This window comes from Schistocerca nitens, chromosome 2, assembly GCF_023898315.1.
Source record: "Schistocerca nitens isolate TAMUIC-IGC-003100 chromosome 2, iqSchNite1.1, whole genome shotgun sequence".
NCBI lineage: Eukaryota > Metazoa > Arthropoda > Insecta > Orthoptera > Acrididae > Schistocerca > Schistocerca nitens.
Genome location: NC_064615.1, coordinates 1,093,268,837 through 1,093,295,112, shown reverse-complemented (window position 1 = coordinate 1,093,295,112; position 26,276 = coordinate 1,093,268,837). Strand labels below are relative to the sequence as shown.

At 40.5% G+C, this 26,276-nt stretch overlaps 1 protein-coding gene across 1 annotated transcript in view; it reads right to left on the bottom strand.

Annotated features, from left to right (window-relative positions):
- Positions 1-26,276, bottom strand: part of LOC126237488 (uncharacterized) — a 304,303-nt gene that overhangs the window by 130,157 nt on the left and 147,870 nt on the right. The window contains exon 7 of the mRNA XM_049947633.1: positions 17,179-17,300. Within this exon, the coding sequence (XP_049803590.1) occupies positions 17,179-17,300 (122 nt within the window). The remainder of the gene's footprint in view (positions 1-17,178; positions 17,301-26,276) is intronic.

The following is a 26,276-nucleotide window of genomic DNA, read 5'->3' as shown; positions in this document are numbered from 1 at the left end:
CGACAAACTTAACAGTATGGTGAGCATTTTCATTTAAGAACAATCTGTGCTTAGAAGCTGTTCAGATTTTGGGAAATACGTTACCATAAACTTGCTAATGTGAATGAAAGGATTCGTGCATGACTATGTTAAGATTTGCACTGGCTTGGCAGTGAACATGTAATTCTCGAGTTCAGAATATACCAAAGTTTTGCCAGTATTTCCATCTTTCATTCAAAATTAAGACCTTTTTCCAATTCTTAGGATAGTTACGTTGTATGCAGCCTGATGCAAGTTGCAATATGGTAGGTTTCTGCTTGGCTTCCGTATCAGCGATCTGCTGCAACAAGTTCGCAGGTAGGTGCAGGTAAATGGACAAAAGAAACTGTGCCGCTGCACACTTGGTTGTCAATGCACTGAAAACGTCACCACATGGCATCAGTGCACATCAGTTCTGTTGAGACTACCACCAGTTAAACCAAAAAACAGTGTTAGGTGCCTACCCACTGCCAAATATAACTAAAACACTAGACAGTCTGGGCCAGTATGGACCTACAAGTTGATATGATCAATTCAGAGGTAACACCTAAAGATCATCCAAAGACAGCATTTTCTATTCCTTCTGGTCATTATCAATATTGCTTCATGTCTCTTGAGCTGAAAAATGCACCAGCTACTTTCCACTGATTCTCAGGTAGTGTATTGTGAGGAGTAAAACCAAAGTGAAGGTATGGTGTATTTAGATGATAGAATCATTAGTATATTGTGAAGATTAGAACCAAAGTAATGCATGGTGTATTTCAATGATAGAATCGTATATTCAAAAGATACCCAGGAGCATAGAGTGTGTTTACATGAAGTTTTCGATCATCTACATGCAACATAGTTAACCCTTATCCTGAAAAGGGGCCATTTCATTTTACAAGAAATGCATTACTTGGGCCACATATCAGCTGAAAAAGGATTTGCACTGAGCTGTGGCTTGTTGACGCTGTAAAAAATTGAAATTTCAATCATATTTTGGTCTCATCAATTTTTATTGCAAATATATCTCAAAATTCAATGAAATTGCTAGACCCCTCACACAACTGTTAAGGAGAGAGATAAAGTTTCATAGGTCATCAGATTGGCAAGCAGCATCTTTAAAACTAAAATATTTGTTAACATCCAGTCCAGACCTTGCTCTTCCAGATTTTTAGAAACAGTTTGTGTTGTCCTGTGACTCTAGCAATTTTGCCGTAGGTTGTGTCTTGTCTCAGGAAATAGATGGACAGGAACGCCCCATACCATATGCATCCAGACAGCTGAATCAAGTCGAAAGAAATTATTCAACAGCTGATAAAGAAATGCTGGCATTCATATTTGGAATAAATTATTTCCAATTTTATGTACAGATATGTCATTTTAAAGTAATGCCCAATCATGCAGCATTCAAATGGTTATCAGGACTTTAACATCACAGGGGCACTGCATCTCAGGGAGTTTCATTTTGAAGTAGTACATCATCCCGGAAGGTAACACACAGATGCAAACAGTCTGAGCCAGAAAGTATGTGCTACAGAATTTGCTGGCATAGGCAAAGATGAAAGGATCAAAGCACAACACAATGAACAAGATTGGCAGCGGTTCACCAGGCAGCCGCCATTCAGGAAGGAAGATGGAGTATAGCACAGGAATATGAGATGCAGACTACATGTTGTATTGCCAGACTGATATCAAAATGAAGTGTTATGGCAGGCCCATGATTTGATTTTAGCAGGATCCACTCGATGCAGAGCAAAAGAAAACAGAGTAGTGCAAAGTTATGGTGGGTAACACACAGACAGGAGGTTGATCGTTACATAAGGAATTGTATACCATGTGCCCAAAGGGCAGAGCTGTTACCAGAAGATTTTCTTGAGTCATCAGTTTTCTGACTGGTTTGATGCGGCCCACTACAACTTTCTCTCTTGTGCCAACCTCTTCATCTCAGAGTAGCACTTGCAAACTACATCCTCAATTATTTGCTGAATGTATTCTGATCTCTGTTTTCCTCTACAGTTTTTACCCTCTACAGCTCCCTCAAGTACCAAGGGAGTTATTCCAGGATGTCTTAACAGATCTCCTACCGACTTGTCCCTTCTTCTTGTCAGTTTTTTCCATATATTCCTTTCCTTGCTTCCTTACCTTATCAGTTCATCTAATTTTCAACATTCATTTCAGCACATCTCAAATGCTTTGAATCTCTTCTTTTCCAGTTTTCCCACAGTCCATGTTTCACTACGATACAATGCTGTGCTCAAAATGTACATTCTCAGAAATTTCTTCCTCAAATTAAGAACTATGTTTGATACTAGTACACTTCTCTTGGCCAGGAATGACCTTTCTGCCACTGCTAGCCTGCTGTTTATGTCCACCTTGCTCCATCCATCTTGGATTATTTTCTGCTGTCTAGCTAGCTAGCAGAATTCCTTAACTTTATGTACTTCATTATCACCAATTATGATGTTACATTTCTCACTGCTCTTCTTTCTGCTTCTTCTAATTACTTTTGCCTTTATCTGATTTACTGAATTGTTCCTCATTGCAGTATCTATAGCCTCAGAGAATTTCAAGCTTATCTCCTCATTCCTTAATACTTCTTCATCCCTTCTTTTTCCATTGATTCTTCATGACTAGTCTCTTAAACTTAAGCCTACTCTTCATCACTACTAAATTATGATCTGAGTCTATATCTGCTCTTGGGGACACCTAATGATCCAATATCTCATTTCCAAATCTCTGCCTGACCATGATGTAATTTACTGAAATCTTCCCACATCTCCTGGCCTTTTCCAAGTATACCTCCTCCTCTTGTGATTCTTGAACAGAGTATTCACATTACTAACTGAAATTTATTGCAGGACTCAATTAACATTTCTCCTTTCTCATTCCTATTACCAAGCCCATATTCTCCCTAATACTTTCTTCTGCCCCTTCTCCTACAACCATACTCCACTCCCCCATAACTATCAGATTTTCGTCTCCCTTTACATACTAAGTTACCCATTGAGTATCCTCATATACTTTCTCTATATTTTCATCTTCAGCTTGCGACATCAGCATGTATACCTGAATTATCTTTGTTGGTGTTGGTTTGTTGTCTGTTCTGTTGAGAAAACCCTATTCCTGAACTTCTCGTCTCCCTTTACATACTGAATTACCCATTGAATATCCTCATATACTTTCTCTATCTTTTCATCTTCAGCTTGCGACATCGGCATGTATACCTGAATTATCTTTGTTGGTGTTGGTTTGTTGTCTGTTCTGTTGAGAAAACCCTATCCCTGAACTGTTCAGAGTAACTAACTGTCTGCCCTATCTTTCTATTCATAACAAATCCTACTCCCATTATACAATTTTCTGCTGCTGTTGATATTACTCTACACTCATCTGACCAGAAATCCTTGTGTTCTTTCCATTTCATTTCACTGACCCACACTATATCTAGACTGAGCCTTACCATTTCTCTTTTCAGAATTTCTAACATCCCTACCATTTTCAAACTTTTGACATTCCATGCCCCAACTCACAGAACATGATCCCTTTGTTAGTTATTCAACCTTTTTCATGGTCACCTCCCCCTTGGCAGTCCCCTACTGCAGATCTGAATGGAGGACTGGTCTGGAATCTTTTGCCTATGGAGACATCATCATGACACATTTTCAATTACAGGCCCCATGTCCTGCAGAAAAACATTGGATGTCTCTAACGCAGTGGTTTCTATTGTCTTCTGCACTCTCATGCTATTGATCATTGCTGATGCTTCTGCATTTAGCAGCAGTTTCCCACTGCAATGGACAAGAGAGTGCCCTGCACATCTGACCTATCTTCCACCTCATTTGATGAGGCTGCTGGCTGAATGAGAGTGACTTCTTCCGCCGGAAGTCTTTGACCGCCACTGCTGATGATTTTTACTAAAAATTGAAGCAGTGGTGGGGTTCAAACCTGGGGCTGAGGGCATTTTGATTACTGATCAGATATGCTATCTTTAGAACATAGGTGTTGTAAACATTGTGTTACAAAGGTTAGTTGAGACAGATAAATAGTTTGAAAGGCTTGGGCTGGATGTCCTTGGACCTTTTGCAAAAGCACCAACAGGAAAGTGGTATGTCTGGATGGTAATTAATCATTTTTCAGGCTTCGTCTATATGATAGCCATACCTTACTAGCATACAATGGCCACTACAAACCAGCAGCCTGAAACAATAGCAAATGCAATGGTAAACCATTACTCAAGTTTGGCACGACTGAAACAGTAATAACTGACCAAGAGACAAACTTTATGTCCAATTTAATAAAGCAATTATGCCAATTATCGCACATTAAGAAATTTTGGACTATAAAAACACGAGAGAACTGCCGAATGTCAGTAACGTCATGCCACGATATTTCAGCACAGAGTCTTCTGGCTATCTTCAGGTGAGTACCACTGTAGTAGTTCTGGTGAGTACGCACTGAGCTCTGCTATTTAAAGCCATACTGAGGTGACACTGTGCATGTGCTGCTCAGCGTGCGCGTTCATAACAACTCTGTGTGCTGCTCCCTCCACAGTGAAAGCTTGGCGTATCAATATCAGGTCAATTTCCATCTTTGTGCAGATAACTACGTCGACTACAAAGTTTCTCTATAACAGGATTCCAAGCAGAGTTTAGCTGATAACCACTATCTCGATTGATGAGAGTCTCATTGTCAGACAATCTTATTTCCACAGATTCATTGATAATCAAGCTCCAAAAGTTTGATGTATGGGCCAAAATTTTTGTGTCGTCGTAATTCATGGAGTGGTCTGTGGAAACACAATGTTCGGCGATTGCAGATTTGGTGGGTTGGAGAAGGCGAGTAGGCCATTGGTGTTCCACGATGCGTTCCTGCACAGTTGATGTTGTTTTCCCTATATATGATTTGCCGCATTTACACGGAATCTTGTAAACACCTGATTTACGTAGGCCCAGGTCGTCTTTAACAGATCCCACCAGTGATGAAATTTTGGAAGGAGAGCGAAAGATGACTCTCACTTGATACTTTTTCAATATTCTGCCTATCTGTGAATATATATTCCTAATAAATGGTAGATAAGCAGTCGACCTGAAGGCCTCTTCCTCTTCCTTGTTCCATTGTTTGTAGGTCTGCATCACTCTGTTCACTTGTCTAATAGAAAAGCAATTCTTCAGAAATACTTCTTGCAGGTGTTCCAGTTCTGCTTGAAGACTGTCGGCAACAGAGATGGTATGGGCATGGTGGTTTAAGGTTTTGAGAACGCCCATTGTTTGTGCTGGATGGTGGCTACTAGTAGCTTGCAGATACAGGTCTGTATGAGTGAGCCTTCTGTACACCGAGTGACCAAGTGTGCCATCACTCTTAAGTCACACCAAGATTTCTCTATCTCCATGGTAAACTTTATGTTTTCATGTATGGAGTTCATGTGACGTAAAAATTCTTAGAGATGGTCCAAACCATGAGGCCACACTATAAAAGTGTCGTCAATGTATCGCCAAAATACTGTCGGTTTAAAAGTGGCAGAGTCAAGTGCTCTCTCCTCAAAATCTTCCATAAAAAGATTGGCCACCAGGGGAGACAAAGGACTCCCCATGGCAACACCGTCAGACTGTTTGTAAAATTCGTTGTTAAATATAAAATATGCAGAGGAGAGAGTGTGCTCAGACAACGCTGTAATGTCTGCACCAAACATGTTTCCAATGAGGTGTAGTGAGTCCACAAGAGGCACCTTTGTGAAAAGAGAAACCACATCAATACTGACCAATAAGTCATTACTTTGGGGCTGTAGTGACCGTTGTCGGCTGATAAAATCACTACAATTCTTTATTTGATGTGCACACTTGCCTATCACTGGTTTGAGCAAAGTTGCCAAGAATTTTGCTAGGTCGTAAGTTGCTGCTCCAGTGTTACTCACAATTGGACATAACGGCACATTTTCCTTGTGGATGTTAGAGAGTCCATATAGCCTAGGTGGAACTGAACTGTTTTGTTTCAGTCTCTTGATGACCACCTTCGGTAGAGAACTATTTGATAAAAGTTCTGCTGTTTTTTGCACCACTCGGCTCGTGGTATTCTTATCGATTTTGCGATACATTGAGTCACATAATAAAACATTGCTCTTATTAATATAGTCATCCCTTGGTATGAGGACAATAGTGTTACCTTTGTCAGATTTTAAGACTACTGTATCCACATCTTCTCATAAGTTATGGAGGGCTATCCTCTCCATGGGCGAGATATTACTCTACATTGGTGCACCTCTGGTCGACACACGGCAAGACTCTCAACGATTTCCTCTGCTTGATCTGTATCAAAACGACATACAGCTTCTTCGATGGCACTGACAAAATCCACTAGTGGTGGAGAAACAGGTGTGGGAGCAAAATTCAGTCCTTTCGCTAGCACAGACACCATCGCATCATCTTAAGTTTCCTCTGTCAGATTAACAACAGATCGTCAAGTTGGAACTTACAGCTACATCTGTGTAGAAAGTCTGTCGATCTTGGCAGTTTTCCTCGTCACAGCTTTGTCATGGCTCCAGCTTGCTTTATCCCATGTCACACCATCCACCCAGTCACACGACTGAGAAGATATTCTTGCTGCCAATTCCAAATGTATGTGGAACATGTCCTGTGACACAGAATCCAATTCACGCTGACTGAAATGAATCCTTTCTCTCACCAAAGCCATGCTTGCTTTACATTTGATATTGTTTGCAGCAGCGGTATTTATGAAATGCACAATTTTGGCAAATGTTGGAATAATGCCCTTGTCTCTGCAACTTAATAAGAAAATCAATGAGCAAAGCAGCCTCGCTCTTCTTTCACGTAACTTGTCAAATCTTCGAATACATTCCATCACTTCCTCCCCGTAAAGTTGCTTGATGTGATGTTTAAAGCGTCCCCAGTGTACTGATTGTTCCATAAAAACACTGGAGAACTGCCGGATGTCAGGAACGTCCTGCCACGATATTTCAGCGCAGACTCTTCTGGCCATCTTCAAGTGAGTACAACTGTAATAGTACTGGTGAGTACATTCTGAGCTCTGCTATTTAAAGCCATACTTCCAAAATTTCATCACTGGTGGGATCCTTTAAAGATGACCTGGGCCTACGTAAATCAGGTGTTTACAAGATTCCATGTGAATGTGGCAAATCATATACAGGGCAAACAACACGAAGTGTGCAGGAACGCATTGTGGAACACCAACAGCATACTCGCCTTCTCCAACCCACCAAGTCCGCAATCGCTGAACATTGTATTTCCACAGACCACTCCATGAATTACGAAAACACAAAAATTTTGGCCCATACATCAAACTTTTGGAGCTTGATTATCAATGAATCTGTGGAAATAAGATTGTCTGACAATCAGACTCTCATCAATCGAGATAGCAGTTATCAGTTAAATTCTACTTGGAATCCTGTTATAGGGAAACTTTGTAGTCGACGTAGTTATCTGCATAAAGATGGAAATTGACCTGTTATCGATACGCCAAGCTTTCACCATGGAGGGTGCGAGGCGCAGCACACAGAGTTGTTATGAACACGCACGCTAGGCAGTGCATGCGTAATGGCACCTCAGTTGGCTTTAAATAGCAGAGCTCAGCGTGTACTCGCCAGTACTACTACAGTGGAACTCACCTGAAGATGGCCAGAAGACTCCGCGTTACTGACATCCAGCAGTTCTCCCATGTTTTTATGGAACAATCAGTATGCCAGAAATGCTTTAAACATCACAACTTTGGATTAGTGCATTACATTAAAAAACAAACAGTGGAACAGAAAGTTTTCATCAGATGAATGGGAAGATGTTACACTACTGGGTTAACTCACATCATGACAAGTGGGACATTTTACTTGCATATGTCATGGGAGTGTACAATTCAAGAATCCATGAGAGCACAGGCTTGCCCCCTATGAGGTTGCTTTTGAAAACTAAGAATTTTGTGATACGTTATCAGGGCCCCTTTGAAATGACATCATCTGTGAAGGTAAGCTACAACTCCTGACTCATTCCATGATAGTCCACATCAGTCAGATTTGTTCTTTAAGAGAATCATAGTGGTGCTGCCACCACTGTCAGTAGCATCTTCCAAAGAGGAATGGAAAGACTGAGGAAAAGGGACAAAATGGAAAGATTAGGTAAGAAAAGTGAGACAGTTCTGTATTTGACCTGGCAAAACACTACACACTTAGGCTGCAAGCAAGAACAATAAGGTAACTAGGAGATATTAATAAGGCATTACAACAGTGGAGTTACATACTACCCAGATCACCATTCTGGAGAAGGATGTAATAAACAATACCAGACAGCTGCATACAATTTCGGCAATGCTGCTAAATTCCCAAATTTGGTTACTGTTACCATCGGTGCAATTCCTGGAAGGACTGCAGAAAATCCAAACCGAATTACCTGCACCATTAGAATTACAAACAGTTGTAAAGGAAGGATTTCTATCACTATGCGACTACACAACCATCATTTTGAGTAAGCATGTGGACACCTGTTTGGAAATCCATATTCACATACCATTAACATGTAAGGATTGTAGATTTGGGTGTTACATTCTTCATGCTTGACCCTTGGCATGGGAAACCATACAAAAATTTGTACAGTTAAAAGTGCAAGACATTCTATTGGTGGTAACATACAAATAGTTCCATGCCCTGCTCTCCATGCAGGAATTACTATGCAACCAAGCTCGGCCAATCACCATCTGCCCTGTAAAAGAGGCACATACTGTTCTGAGGTGATGTGAGTTTTCATTGTTTCACCCTCACAATTCAGCCATAGCAAGTCCAAAAGAAGTCATTTCAGAAAAAATGGAGGTTTTCCAAAGAGTGTAGAACTATAGGGTTGTTAATCAATGGTACCCAGTGTGACATATCTGGACCAACCTACTGATTACCCGCCACTATGAAAGGAACCACTACCCTGAATACAATCCACACATTGAGTTATATACAAGGGGCATCTTAAAAGCCTGTGCAAAGTCACCAGCATCGAGATCATGTTTAGTTAGTAGCATTTTTGGAAAGAATGCACAACAAGTTTCAGCCATATTGGTCTATTCCTTTGTGTTTGGCATTCGTGTGAATCAAGGAAGTTGAGTGATTGTCAAAAAATGGATGAAAAAGAATTTTGTGTGCTAATTAAACATTACTTTATGAAAAGCAAAACGATTCAGAAGACTAAAGAGAAATTCGATAAACATTATGGTGGCTCTGCACCTTCGATCAGAACAGTTTATAAGTGGTTTCAAAATTTTAGAAGTGGCCATATGGGCACAAGTGATGATGAACGTTCTGGACGCCCTGTAGAGGTTACGACAACAGATATAATTGATAAAATCCATGATATGGTGATGGATGACAGAACAGTTATGGTGTGTGAGATTGCTAGTGCTGTGGGCATCTTGAATGAACGGGTGCATAATATTTTGCATAAACATTTGGACATGAGAGGGCTATCCACAAGATGGGTTCCACGACTGCTCACACGTGACCAGAAACAGAATCGTGTGAAGTGTTGCAAGAATGGTTTGCAGGACTTAAAGCATCGTTTCATCACATTGGATGAAACCTTGTACTCCTGAGACCAAACAACAATCTAAACAATGGGTTACCAAGGGAGAATCTGCACCAAAAAAGGCAAAGACCATTCCTTCGGCTGGAAAGTTTATGATGACTGTCTTTTGGAATTTGCAAGGGATAATCCTCATCAACTATCTGGAGAAGGGTAAAACTATTAGAGGTGCATATTATTCATCATTATTGGACCGTCAAAAACCAAGCTGCAAGAAAAAAGCCAGCATTTGGACCACAAAAAGTCCTTTTCCATCACGACAATGCACCAGCACACTCCTCAGCAGTTGTGGTTGCAAAATTTATGGAAATAGGATTCCAACTCATTTCACATCCCCCTATTCCCCAGACTTGGATCCCTCAGACTGCTATTTGTTCCCCAATTTGAAGAAATGGCTGGCAGGTCAAAGATTTTATTCAAACGAGGAGATGGTTGCAGCAACTAATAGCTATTTTGCAGACTTGGACAATTCCCGATTAAAAATACACTTTCTCCCAGGTGACAGTATATTTTCCCTTATCAATCCTTTGAATGGTTATGATTATATACAAGGGCGTACAATTTCCTGGCACTTTAGAAAACGAAACTCAGGGAAAAAGACACGTTTTGGAAATATCTACACTCCTGGAAATGGAAAAAAGAACACATTGACACCGGTGTGTCAGACCCACCATACTTGCTCCGGACACTGCGAGAGGGCTGTACAAGCAATGATCACACGCACGGCACAGCGGACACACCAGGAACCGCGGTGTTGGCCGTCGAATGGCGCTAGCTGCGCAGCATTTGTGCACCGCCGCCGTCAGTGTCAGCCAGTTTGCCGTGGCATACGGAGCTCCATCGCAGTCTTTAACACTGGTAGCATGCCGCGACAGCCTGGACGTGAACCGTATGTGCAGTTGACGGACTTTGAGCGAGGGCGTATAGTGGGCATGCGGGAGGCCGGGTGGACGTATCGCCGAATTGCTCAACACGTGGGGCGTGAGGTCTCCACAGTACATCGATGTTGTCGCCAGTGGTCGGCGGAAGGTGCATGTGCCCGTCGACCTGGGACCGGACCGCAGCGACGCACGGATGCACGCCAAGACCGTAGGATCCTACGCAGTGCCGTAGGGGACCGCACCACCACTTCCCAGCAAATTAGGGACACTGTTGCTCCTGGGGTATCGGCGAGGACCATTCGCAACCGTCTCCATGAAGCTGGGCTACGGTCCCGCACACCGTTAGGCCGTCTTCCGTTCACGCCCCAACATCGTGCAGCCCGCCTCCAGTGGTGTCGCGACAGGTGTGAATGGAGGGATGAATGGAGACGTGTCGTCTTCAGCGATGAGAGTCGCTTCTGCCTTGGTGCCAATGATGGTCGTATGCGTGTTTGGCGCCGTGCAGGTGAGCGCCACAATCAGGACTGCATACGACCGAGGCACACAGGGCCAACACCCGGCATCATGGTGTGGGGAGCGATCTCCTACACTGGCCGTACACCACTGGTGATCGTCGAGGGGACACTGAATACTGCACGGTACATCCAAACCGTCATCGAACCCATCGTTCTACCATTCCTAGACCGGCAAGGGAACTTGCTGTTCCAACAGGACAATGCACGTCCGCATGTATCCCGTGCCACCCAACGTGCCCTAGAAGGTGTAAGTCAACTACCCTGGCCAGCAAGATCTCCGGATCTGTCCCCCATTGGATGAAGCGTCGTCTCACGCGGTCTGCACGTCCAGCACGAACGCTGGTCCAACTGAGGCGCCAGGTGGAAATGGCATGGCAAGCCGTTCCACAGGACTACATCCAGCATCTCTACGATCGTCTCCATGGGAGAATAGCAGCCTGCATTGCTGCGAAAGGTGGATATACACTGTACTAGTGCCGACATTGTGCATGCTCTGTTGCCTGTGTCTATGTACCTGTGGTTCTGTCAGTGTGATCATGTGATGTATCTGACCCCAGGAATGTGTCAATAAAGTTTCCCCTTCCTGGGACAATGAATTCACGGTGTTCTTATTTCAATTTCCAGGAGTGTATGATGTGCAGCAACATGTACGCTGCATATTTTCACATTATTAAAGTATACATTGGATTTCCGCTAAACACCACATGTTGCTTTCCGAATCATTGAAATCAATCGATGCGCTTTTGTAAGCCATTTCTAGCTCATGTCACGTGATCTCGCCAGCCGATGACAGCGGATATTCAGAGCATAGAACACGTGATGTAGTCAGCCAACAGCAACATCACTCTTACGTAGCAGGAACGCACAAACAGGGTAAGCTAATAGTTTCAATTAATATATATAGTGTTGCTACAAGAAAAGCAATGTTTCCACATATAATATTGGTCTCAAGCAGCAAGAGAAGCTAAGCTTCCGCATATACTGTTGATCTTTTTTGCGTGTGTTACACTTTAAGATATATCACAGAAAAGTGCCAGTAAAATTGTTAATAGTGACATAAATGTGTGATCTTCAGGGTTCAAAATTATTCTAAAGGGCTCGTCGTCAGTTGATTTTTAAATGAAAGTCAAACGCTCTGTAATTTATGAAATTCATTGTACATTCTCGCACTTAGTTCAACTTACGTAAAACGATATTTACTTCGAAAGTAACGCTTTTCAAACTAACATTCGCAATATTTTCCCATGACCTGTTAGAAATAGGTTTGTTTCAGCAGTTGCCAGAGAGCGCAGATAACAGGCAACATCACGCTTGCGCAGCTACAATGGCATAGGAAGCCCGTATGTACGTACATGTAAAACGTTAAAAGATCATACATTATGTCATAAAAGAAACAAGACATCAGAGGATACTGCAAGAGCATCGGAATTTCGTGAACCATATTAAAATGTGCACATTTAAATGCATACTTAAAGGGCACATTCATATGTCCAAATTCCCAATGAAGTAGACTTCGACCTGATATTAAGCTTTTCAGTGTGGTTTTCGGGATGTAAATTTTCTTGGAGCACCAGTACTGTATTATATCATGTTTTGTTCTTTATTATGGCATAATGCCACACGTGCTAGAAAATGAAAACGTGCGCTTTTTGAAACTAGCCAGTACTGTTGAATTAAACATTTCATTTCAAATACGTTGACTGACTCTGCGGAAAAGGTTTACAAAAGTCAAATTTCTTTAGCAAACAGACAAAAATAACTTCATTGTTCCGCAAGGCGATTAGTGCTTCACTGTCAAAAAGGTGTAAATAAAATCTGAAACTAATGACATATTTCAGACTTCCATAACTATGTGAATGTGTTTTAATTCACTTGATAGCTCCAGGCCACAGATATCCGTTTTGTTTTCATTTGACGTGAGAGTAAACGAAGGGGAAACAGCTAAATCATTAAATGTAAACACGCGTCACATGGAGACTATAACTCAGACTGCTCTGTGCATCAGCCCCGGATCTACGACATTTGCGAACAGGTTCAACACTAAAAAAAAAAAAAAAAAAAAAAAAAAAAAAAATCGAATTTTCAAAATATGTTCATCTTGTAGTGCACAGCTTTCTGAAAAGTCTGAAACATAAAACATATGTATTTCAGGAAATGTAAGACATATTATTTGGTCTTAAGTATGCCAAAGTGCAGTGCCACGCCTTTTCATAAAGCATTTTTCTACTGCACGTCCAAACCATATTCAGGAGAGTGGAAACTGAAATGTCCTGTGGTGCCCCTCCTGCTCCCAAAGTGGTTCAAATGGCTGTGAGCACTATGGGACTTAACTTCTGAGGTCATCAGTCCCCTAGAACTTAGAACTACTTAAACCTGACTAACCTAAGGACATCACACACATCCATGCCCGAGGGAGGATTCGAACCTGCGACAGTAGTGGTCGCACAGAAAATGTGAGTGACACCTTATGGGACTTAACTGCTATGGTCATCAGTCCCTAAGCTTACACACTACTTAACCTAAATTATCCTGAGGACAAACACACACACCCATGCCCGAGGGAGGACACGAACCTCCACCGGGACCAGCCGTCCTGCTCCCAGTCGACTGGTTTGACAGCCTGCCACTCTTAAGAAAAATCTCGCATATAATAGCGGGTGGGATTATTTGTAATCGAGAGAACAAGAACTCTTCAGAAAATCTGAACTCTTTATTGCCTATTAGTTAATAATTTGCTGTTTTGTGTGACATAAAATTAAATATAGGATACATAAAACCAATACTGACAAGACATAAGCAAGAAATTACACATTTCTTCAAACCTTAGCTCCTAGTATTTTTTTTTCTCTCTATCTTGCTACAGCTTTACATGGCATGCTTTCCTTTCTGTGAAAGAATCTATTACCTCATCAAAGTTCGTCAAACGTTTTGCTACATGAAAAATCGAAATGTTGTTACCTAATACTGAAAATGTTGTTAATACGAGTAATACCCAAGACTGGTGTGGTTTTTTGAACTGATTACATCTATTTTGTCACTGTCTGCTAGATAAAACAAAAAAGGCCTTTCTAATATGGCAGCAATTTTGTAACACACCAAATAAACGAGACTGTTTTGGCACAAATGGCCATTTTTATAACACGACAGAATATAATCCACGAAGTACCAACACCAAATGCCTATTAGGCCTACTACAAGCAAAAAGTTTTATGTTTGGAAATAGTTTCACATTTCATTCATATGCACCAGCCTCTCAAGCATGAAATTGAAAAGTAGAATTACGACATTTTTATATAAATTTGGAATTGTCTTATTCTTCCATAATTTGTGTGATGTCCCCGTTTCTTATACTTCCTCATTCTAACAAACAACCTCGTCATCACCAATTCTGTAGCTATTGCTGCCACTGTCAAAATTTGTTCCCCGATTAGCTTCACTAACCCTGTCAGAATCACAGGTTTAGTTATCCCGCGATTATTTTCCGGTTAGGCGTTAATACGTGTTCGAACAACACGTTTTCCACATTACTTCCAGAATAGAACTTACGCGGCTGCTAGCCAGGGACTGTACTACTGGTCCTTACTAGTGTAGCGATCTGGCCAAAAAATTTCTGTCAAAATTTCATTTTCTTGGATACACCGAGAAGATAATATGCAATCTTTCTCACCTGTTATTCCTGTCAGTCGTTTATTTCCATCTGGTAGTCTGAATCTATGGATTTCGCTAGTAATTATAATAATGCTGATCATTCGCAAACCCAATCAACCACATAATCAGACAGCGATTGACATTCATCTGTTCGGCTTTACTCCCTCAGCTAGTATAGCCCCGTTCCCCTTTGGTCTGCGGAAAGTTTATTTCTAGATGTGACGAGGATTCTCCTGACAGAGACATCACATACACTATGCATCCATTCAAAAGTCAACTTATGATTCATTCAGAAATCAACTTTAAAAGTGTTCAAAAACCAACAGGGAAGCGTTTCAGAATCATGTGAGCAATCGATAGACAAACGTGCGCTGGATGCTAGGCGCTTTGTGAAACAAGTTTTTTGCTCAAGAATATGAATTTGGCGCCACTATTTCACGGCAGCATCTAGCTGCTTGCTGCGACTGCTTGCACAGCCAACAGCCACATTCCTGTAGCCAGAAGCAGGAGAATCTACTACTCAAATGTGACTCAACTGCGCATGAGCATGAGCCCACGCGTAACTGCTAAAACAAATCGAATGTAAACAGTTGCAACTTCACGCTCATTGGAGGCAATTTGTTGTTATGAAGCACTGCATAGTCCTCCTAAAGCCTTTGACACATTTTCAATTGGCAGATGCTTGCATGAGCACTGTGTGTCGTTGTTGTATATGGCACATTTCCTTTGCAATTTATTTTCGTTTTTTTCACTCGTTTATGTTTTATTGTTGAAGTATTATTCTGCAATAGCGGGATACAGTAATATCCTTTGTTGGAGTATCGGTTCTTACCAGTCAAAATTACAAAAACTTAACTGAAAACTAAAACAATGAAAAATGCCCCGAATTCTAAAAATATCCCGGGTTTTTCCCGGTTTTCTCCCGGATGAAAAAATTCCTGGGTTTTTCCCGGATCTCCCAGTTGTCCCAGGTTGTATAAACCCTGTATTATTTGGAAGGGATCAACAAATTAGAACAGTGTGGACAAAGTGTATAAGTCTAAAAGGAGACTATGTCAAAAAAATAAAAAAGGTTCACCGCAAACACATAGGTAGTTTTTATTGTTGCATGGACTTTTCAAATGACCATTGTACATAATCTACCCCACGAGATGTTATCCACTGACAACCTGACCCTCCTACATAACACATTAGATCTGACCCTGCTCATCTCCTTACATTGAATGTTAGCCACTCAGCACAGCTGTGTGTCAGGGGAACACATGTCAGAGCAGGTAAAAAACTATCACTGCAATGTCAGAAGTGACTACTAGTTATAGGATCTTAAACCTCAGTTAGCAGTATGATTTTTGCAGTTAATTGGAATCTTTTACTACCAATTCAAGCGGAAAGTAGCCCAATGCCATCCCTGCCAAACTTACACAGTCACAAAGGCATCAACTAGGAGCAATGTCATGATAGACAAAGTGCATCATGTTCAGAGACCTCTGTGTAGTGATAAGTGCTATTGAAGTCATGCAAATAATGTGCAATTTGATACCGTAAGAAGAGGAACAAATATGAAGTGAAAATAAGTGTACATATCTAGTATACTTATTTCAGTCAAATTCAAAGGCAAATTTTCTTCATGGCTGGGAGAAATGTGAATGGTTTAAGTCATAAGCAAGTCTTGGAACCAGCAGAAGAGCATCATGACGAAACCAGGACCTGCCAAAAGGGACTGCATGATCAGCAGCTTCGCAACAGTCCAAATTTACAGCCAATGAATGACAGAGTCTGCAGGAACACTCCAACCCAGTTAAGACTGCCTGCAGGTCACCAACACATTGAAGATGGTTTGGCACAGCACACTAGTGCAATAAACAGCAGAAATCAGCATGGACAAGCACTATTTAAGGATGCTTGAACCAGCCTGTCATCATCGAACAGCTGGGCAGTGATGTGACATTGAGCCTGTGCTGCTCCACACCACGCCAATGACGTAGATGCTTCTGCCTGTCACCTAAGCCTCTGGGTAGCTGGGACAGCTCTGTGCTCTGCCGCCTTCCCGAGAGTACCATGCCACTTCTGCGTCTGCGAGGCACCAACAGAAGACTGACAGACTCCAAACCCAGGAGAATGATGCAGCCTAACAACCCTATCGCCACTGCTGGCAGTCATACTCAGTACAGCCAGGAAACATGGGAACCTGACAATGCACCATCTGCTACCCAGCAGCGCAATGTGCAGTCAGCAGTCGGAAGCTGTTGCCTCTTGGGAGATGCTCTCATATTCTACACATTTTTAATTATAATTAAGACTCAATAAAGAAGTCATTATAACCAACACTGCGCCTTCTTCAGCTACTTAACATCTTCCCTCTGCAGATAATCCTAGTCCACCCTAAGCTGTCAGCATGAATATTATAAATCACTGCATTATGTAAAAGTAAATTATTATCTAAGGTTACCTGTATACTTGACTTTTCTACAGAAATAAAGATCTTCCCAAAGATTACAGTTGCAAAAATATATTGTCCATGAACTCAATCTTTTTCAACAGTATAATAACCTTAATATATCTTCTTTTCGATTTGAGCAGGATGCATTTAAAATCTCTTGTGTAGATGCATCAGGTGGTTTTTGTTCTACAGTTACCACATCTTTATTTCTTTTTGAAGAATTTGCTGACTTCTAGAACAGAAAAAGGAGAAAAAATCAGTTTTAAGAAAGAAATGAAGTTTTATGAAATTTTTATTTAATAATTATCATGTTTCTTTTTTCAGTCAAAGTATAAGACAATCCCTATGACAATGGTACATTTTTTAATTTGTGAAATACAGGGTTTCAGGCGTATAAGTACAGACACAGTGATCATTGGTACCTTGATATGTACCCACTTCAGTATGTTAGTTGTTTTTTTTCTTTGCATCTAACAGTCTTCCCACAAACACATCACATAATTTATTACTGATGTTCTCTGCATGGTCGTAACTATGCTGATAAATGAACTACGCCTGTCAGTATAGACTATCCATCTTATGTCCGTGCACACTTCAGCCCTGACATACTGCCCAGGAGAAAATAAAAGATAGAGAGATATGGGACTGTGGACAGGGCATTACAGTGATTCAAATCTTATTTGTCAGAAAAGAAACAGAGTTATCCTAAATTCAAATGAAAAAAAAAATCATTTTCGGACTGGAAAAAGATTTGTGCAGGGGTCCCATGGGGCTCAATTTTAGGGCCTTATCTTTTTCTGAAGATTCGGAACGATGTAGGCAGCAGTACGTACTGGGAGATGAAGCAGCTTGCACAGGATAGAGTAGCATGGAGAGCTGCATCAAACCAGGCTCAGGACTGAAGACCACAACAACAACAACAACATCTTTTTCTGCTGTACATAAATGATTTACATTAAGTATTGATGTTCACTCCATTTTGTTTGCAACAGTTTTAATTGAAAATGACAATTTACAATAAATTCATGATAGTGTGGAAAATATAATGGGAAACGTAGAATTATGGTTTATGGTTTCAGCAAAATGGACTAAAACTCAATGTCACAGAAACACAATTAGTGCATTTCAGTGCTAAAACATCATCAGCATCTCCCATAAAAATAGTGCACAGTGATCAGAACATGACTGAAGCAAGTTACATAAAATTTCTAGGTCTAAATCATGAAAAAAATTTAAATTTGAAGGCACATGTAGACTTCTTAGCAAATAAACTAAACAGCCTAGCTTATGCGATGAGTGTCTTATTTGGTTCCACCTTTGTGGACACCAAGAAGATAGTCTACCACAGCTACTTTGAAACTATAATTCCATAGGGAATAATTTTCTGGGGAAACTCTATGAACAACACTGGATTACTTACACTTCAAAAGAGAATCATAAGAAAGTGTTTGATCCAAAAAAGAACATCGTGTCACCCATTATTTAAAAAATTAAAATTACTAACCATTCCTTGTCTTTACATCTATCAAATTTGTATTTTCATGTATAAAAATCAAAACTCGCTTGACAATTTTCATTCCAACCACAATTACAGTACTCATCATAGACACAGTTTCAAACTTCCCTCACATAATTTAAAACTTTACGCTCAAACACCTTTGTACATGGGGTTAAAAATTTACAATACATTAAATAACACACATCTGTTAAATGTGAAGTTTGACCCACTAAAAAGATTGTTATTTAATACATTAGTGGAAAAATGTTATTATTCAATTGAAGAATTCATGCAGGACAAGTTGGCATTTTGAAAAGAAAAGAAACAATAAAGATTATGTATTGTATAATAAATTGTTAATATATTGTATAAATTGTATTACAAGCTGCAAAATGACCATAAGTGTTATATATATTCTTGTTAAATTGTTCATGGCTATAAATTCAGAAATGCCTGCTTAAATATGTTAATTATTGTATCCTTATTTTTTTAAGTACTTTGATGTGTCTCCAGTACAAAAATCTTTGATTTGTAACTGTAGGTTATGAGATGAATAAACTACACTCTACAAACATTAAAGGCTTGCTTGTGTCACATGTACTTGGAAGTACAAACCAACATAAAAACATGCTACTCATACTAGCTATAATTATTAGCCTGCAAATGAAGTAAATACTGATTTAATGTCATACAGTGCACTGTCTGCAGACATCAATAGAAATATCTGCACTTATAACCCTAACACACTGCATATAAAAGTACACTGGTCATGTTGCCTTTCCACTTTACATTTTATGCATTGCTTTGACGCTCAGTTATTGTGTAATGGGTTCTTGTACAGGTGCTGACCTGCTCTAATTCCAGTGTCAACAGCCGGATGAGGTTGCTGAAGCATTACATAAAATGAAAAATGGAAATATATGTGGGGTCTGTTCTTTCACACAAGTTCAACAGAACATTTACATTTTGATACCGCAGCCATTATGAATCAAGACATAAAGAAATTAATGACATTAGCTATTAGTGACAATCAATGGGGAAAGTTTGAAAAATTGTATCCTGGTTTGGGATTCAAAACCGGTCTCCTGCTTACTTCGCAGATACGATGATCAGTGCAGCATCCAGACACAGTGGTCATTGCAACTGTATGGATTACCTTAGCATGCCTCCCATCAGATCCAAATTCTTAACTTATCCACACACTACCAATCTAGTGACCCTTGCCCATTATTCTAATTACTTATGATTATTTCAAGGATTCCTGCACTGAAATGATCAGTTAGTTGTCCTCGCCTTAATTATAACGGGTGTTCAAAAAGAAACAAGCCAGAGGCATAATTACATAAACCAGTACCTGTATTTTAGAAGTATTGACCCAGGCTGTTGAGACACGTGTCCCACTGTGACATAAGTTGGTGTATTGCTGTCTCGTAGAATTCCCGGGGCTGCGATGTTAACCATTTCCACACATACACATGGATGTTGTCATCCAAGGTGAATCGTTTCCCTCTCAGATCCTTTTTAAGGGGACCAAAAATGGTATAATCACAGGTAGAGAGGTCTGGACTGTATGGAGGGTGGCCAAAAACCTCCCATTTGAATTTCTTCAGAAGTGCCGCGACTGTGTTGGCCGTATGAGCCTTTGCATTATCGTGGAGCAGAATGACCCCACGGGTGAGATTGCCTGGTTGTTTTGATTTGATTGCTTGGCGAAGGTGGTCGAGGTTTGCAAGTAATGCTGGACATTCACTGCTGTCCCGTGCTGCAGGAAGTGACTCGGAAGGGGGCCATCTTGGTCAAAGAAAAACGTCAGCATAACCTTCATCTTAGACGATGATGTCCAGCTGTACATGTGGAACTGGTTAACATCACAGACCTGGGAATTTTATGAGACAGCCATTCACTGCCTTGTGTCACACTGAGACAAGTGTTGTGTCACACTGAGACAAGTGTCTCAACAGCCACGGTCAATACTTCTAACATACAGGTACTGGTTTCTGTAATTATGCCTCCAGCTTGTTTCTTTTTGAACACCGTTTTATATATACAGGGTGATTCAGGATTTATGTCACATAATTTGTGAGGTGATCCTACAAGTGAAAATAAACCAAAAAAGTACTATGAACATGTGTCCAATTTTCTATCATTACGGAACTGGAGCAGGTTGAAGACTACCCAGATCCATGAATGGACATGAAGACAAGTGCGAATATCATTTACCAAAATGCTGTGTAAGCACTGTGGTGGACAGAATAATGGTGAGACAGATGACTGATCCATTCTACAAGGGGTGTTGGGGTTCCCCAATATATGACAGCATGCCAGTAAGTAATATTCACACTTGTCTTCATAATCATGCAAGGATGTGTACAGTCTTTAACCCGTTCTAGTTCCATAACAATTGAAAATCAGACACATATTAAAAGGAATTTTTTTGGTTTATTTTCACTTGTAGAGTCACCTCACAAATTATGTGACATTCCCTCTGAATCACCCTGTGTGTGATGTCTACTCTTTCAAACATGTCCAAAAGAACAGACACCATTTTGATCTTGCAACCACTATAAATCAAGACACAAACAAAATAAAGGCTTTAGCTGCCAGTAGACATTGTTTTAAATCAATGGGGAAACATGAAAACTTGAACACGGGTCTCCTGCTTATTAGACAGATGCACCAACCACTGTGTCATACGGACACAGTGGTCATCGCAACACCACAGACTATCGTAGCACGCCTGCTGTCAAATGAATTCTCAACTTATCCACACACTACTGATGTAGTGCCCCTAGCCCATTTTCCTCATTACTCATGGGATTTCGCTGATTCCCATAAGAGTTTGAGCATGGCGTGCATCTGCATTGAAGTGATCAATAAGCCATCCTCACCTTAATTATACACTGATCAGCCAGAACATTATGACCACCTACCTCCTATTGATATAATACCATCCAGATGATGGCAATGCCACCTGATGAGGAATGACTGCCGGTCAGAAACACACACACCGTGCATGTAATATCAGTGAACGTGCTGTCTGTGTGTAGAATGGGCAAGGTGTATGACCTATCTGAGTTGGACTGAGAGTAGATTGTGATGGCCCAGAGGATCAGCATGAGCATTTTGAGAACTACATAATTGTTGGATGTTTGAGGAGAGCTGTGGTGAGTGTCTTCAAGACATGGTGAAACCAAAGTGAAACCACTTCCAGATGTTGTGGGGTTGGGCAGCCCCCTGTCATTACAGATGTTGGATGTCATAGTCTGGGCGGGCTGATAAAACAGGACAGGCAACGAACTGTGGCAGAAATAGCATCAGATTTTAATGCTGGGCAGAGTACAAGTGCACCAAACACTCCTAACAATGAGGCTCCACAGCCAACGACCCATGCATGTACCAATGTTAACACCATAACATCAGCAACTATGACTGAAATGGCCACTTGACTGTTGGCACTGGATGTTGGTGCAGTGGCAGAGTGTTGCATGGTCTGATGAATCCCAATAATTTCTTCATCACCCCGATAGGAGGACACGAATCCGTCAGCTTCCAGGAAAACAGTTCCTTGCCACCTGAACTATGGAAGGGAAATAAGCTGGCTGTAGCTCCATTATGCTCTGGGGAACATTCCCTTGGGCATCCAAGGATCCAGTAGAGCTCGTGCAAGGCACCATGATGGCCAAGGAGTATCATACACTGGTTGCAAACCACATACACCCCTTCATGATGATCCTGTTTCCTGACAGTGCTGGCATTTTTCAACAAGATAATGTGACATGTCACATGGCCAGGAGAGTGATGGAGTGGTATGGGGAACACAGTGGCGAGTTCCAGTTGATGTGCTGGCCCTCAAACTCACCAGATCTGAACATGATCGAACACATCTGGGATGCGATTGATCAGCTCATCGCCTCCTCCCTGGAATTTACAGGCATTATGTGACTTGTGTGTGCATATGTGGTGCCAACTCCCTCCAGTGACCTACCAAGGCCTTACTCCTTCCATGTCAGGACACATTGCCACTGTTATCTGTGGCAAAGGTGGACAGACCGGCTGTTAGGTAGGTGGTCATAATGTTCTGGCAGATCAGCATATATGTGGTGCCTTTTCTTTCGAACATGTCTGAACACAGGCAAGTCTGAAAGAACAGACACCACTTATATAATTAAGGTGACCAATTCATCAGTTCTACGCAGATGCACACCAGGTTCAAACTTTTAACAGAACTGGTGAAATGATAAGAGTAATGAGAATAATGGGCAAGGGCACAAGATCAGCAGTGTGTGGGTTATTTGAGAAGTTGGGTCTCATGGGAGGTGTGATAAGGTAGCCCGTGTAGTTGCAATGACCACTGTGTCCATATGGTGCATTGGTCACTGCATTTGCTAGTAAGCAGCAGACCCAGGTTTCAAATCCAGTCCACCACAAAATTTCAATTTTCCCCATTGATTTAATCAGTGCCCACTAGCAGCTAATGTCATTAATTCCTTTGTGTCTTGAAAATGACAAATAAGTGGAACCTGATGATCTACCTGCAGAGCTACAGAAATGAAAGAACTGGGATTCAAATGAATGGCAGACAGGTTTCTTCAACAAAATTACTGAAAAGGGCAGGATTCCAGTTGATTGGACACACAGTATAACAGTTCCAGCTCGGACACAGAAGTGAAGCCTAGCTGAATCTAGCACCTAGCATTCAATATACCTCTTATCACACATGACGAATGTCTTTAAACACATTTATCAGTAAATGGATCTGACAAATTGTCACTCTCATCACCAATCAATATGGATTTGTGAGAGGCCGTGGGAGGACACATAATAAGCATGCTGCTCACTTGTTTATTGAAAAACACTGTGAGAAGTCAAGGCACTTAAATCTTGCCTTCCTTGACCTCAAAATGTCCTTTGACTGAGTGCCACATGTGTTAATTTGGCTTGCCCAGAAAGAACATGGAGTACCTTAAGAATCAGTACGAAGTTCAGACTGCTCTGTTATGACCTAAAGAGAAAATACAGTTAGCAGCTGGACTCTCAGATGATTTTCCTGTTTCTGTAGAGTTACATCAGAGTTCTGCTCTCTCAGCTCTCCTCTTCATCACAGTCATCGGTAGTCACAAGAGATCTCCAGAAAACTGTACCCTCAACTTTACTAGATTAGATTAGTTTTTCGTTCCATAGATCCATGCTGAGGAGATCCTCGTGGATGTGGAACAAGTCAACTTTTTTTTTTTTTTAGCTGAAATAACAATACTAATAGTATGAATATATACAATAAAATTTGCCTCTATTAAAAAATTCGTCAATGGAGTAGAAGGAGTTGGCCACTAGTAAGTCTTTCAGGTTCCTTTTAAATTGATCTTTATTTGTAACTAAATTTGTTATGTTTGCTGGAAAATTATTGAAGATGAGTGTTCGTGAGTAGTGGACCCCTTTTTGAACTAAAGTAAGTGCTTTTAAGTCTTAGTGCAGATCATTTTTGTTGCTGGTATTGTATGTATGAACTGAGCTGTTTGTTGGAAAAAGATATATATTATTTAGGACAAATTTCATTAAGGAGTAAATATACTGAGAGGCAGTGGTTAGTATACCCAGTTCTTTGAAGAGGTTTCTACATGACGTCCGTGAATTTACTCTACAAATAATACGTTTTACACGCTTTTGGACTCCGTAAACTTTTGTTTGACTTGAAGAGTTACCCCAAAATATTATACCAGATGACATTATGGAATGAAAATAGGCAAAGTATGCAAGCTTTTTCATTTTTATGTCGCCTATGTCTGCTAACACTCGAATTGCAAATACAGATTTGTTAAGGCATTTCTGCAGTTCTGTGGTGTGCTCTGTGCTCCTCCCAACTGAATTTATTATCAAGTTGTAACATCTTCTATCTGCTCTTCTTCATACTTTATGCATATGCTGGGTGGAAACCTCTTACAGGTCCTGAATTGCATGCAGTGAGTCTTTTCAAAGTTTAATGTCAATGAGTTGGCTTTAAACCATTTATTAATATCCATGAAAATATCATTAGCAGATCTTTCTAGAACTACACTCAACATACTATTTATTGCAATATCTGTGTCATCTGCAAACAAAACGAACTCTGCTTCTGGCAGTGTAACTGATGAGAGATCATTAATGTACACAAGAAAAAGCAATGGCCCTAAGATGGATCCTTGTGGGACACCACATGTAATTTCTTCCCATTCTGATGATGACTTAATTCACTAGTCCCTTGTACTGACACCCTTTTTTTTCCTGTTAGCTAGGTATGACTTGAACCATTTTGCAGCACTGCCCGTGACACCATATCATTAGCAGATCTTTCTAGAACTACACTCAACATACTATTTATTGCAATACCTGTGTCATCTGCAAACAAAACGAAATCTGCTTCTGGCAGTGTAACTGATGAGAGATCATTAATGTACACAAGAAAAAGCAATGGCCCTAAGATGGATCCTTGTGGGACACCACATGTAATTTCTTCCCATTCTGATGATGACTGATGACTTAATTCATTAGACCCTTGTACTGACACCCTTTTTTTCCCTGTTAGCTAGGTATGACTTGAACCATTTTGCAGCACTGCCCGTGACACCATAGAATTCTAATTTATTTAAAAGGATGTTGTGGTTCACACAATCAAATGCCTTTGACAAATCACAGAAAATACCTGCTGCTTGTAATTTGTTATTTAATGAATTAAGTACATTTAATGAATTAAGTACATTTAAGGTGTAAATAGCCTCCTCGATATCAGAACCCTGGGCAGAGTTTCTTCCCTTCCCAATACACCTCATGGCATAAGAAAGGCAAATATTCACTTCACTATATTTTGTGCATGTCACAGGCGATGTCACTGTACATTTCATTACTTTACACACTTCATATTCCATGACAATTTTGCTGGATAGGCCTCTTCTCCTACTTATGTTTCACTAAACGTAGGGAATTGTTCACTGTTACAATGTTTACATTTAGTAATAGACAAAAGCAATTCTGAAAGTTTGCACTTACTAACTAAAATGTAACTGTTATTTTCACTATTTACAGCACCAAAATCTTGTTCATCTCTGGTAAGATGTTTCAACTTGTGTTTTGAAGCACTGCCTGGCAAACTTTTAGGCCTAACCTCATTTCACTATGGTGCAACAATTTCTTCATTTTTACAGTTTCTAACAACACACTTGAATTATTTATCATAAAATTTAAGACTGCAATTAAACTTCTTCATTTCTGGCATTTTACAATGCAAAATGGTTGAAATATGCAGTCACCACAACAAGTTCACAAAACAAATGCACACAAAAAACATAAGCAAAATCAAGTGGTCTATTTGCATAGACAGAAAGTATCGCATTGCAGATCTAAATGATCTGAATACCATTAGAACCAGCATTACTGACCTTCTAAGAAAAAGAAGTTTAAGTATCTAGACTCAACAATTGCTGCTGATGGAAATTTCAGTGTAGATATCTCTAACTGCCTGAGCAGGATGAGGCTCAAATTGTGTTCTGTGACTGTTGTACTCTGTGTCCAGCTGATTCCAGTCAGGCTCAATTTGATATTATATTGTTTGTAATCCTTTCAGTTGCACTGTATGGTACTGAATGCTAAGCTTCAACAAAAGATGCAGAATGACAACTTGCTTCCATGGAAACAAAGATGCTCAGGTGGACATCTGGATTAACACTGCACGGTCACATC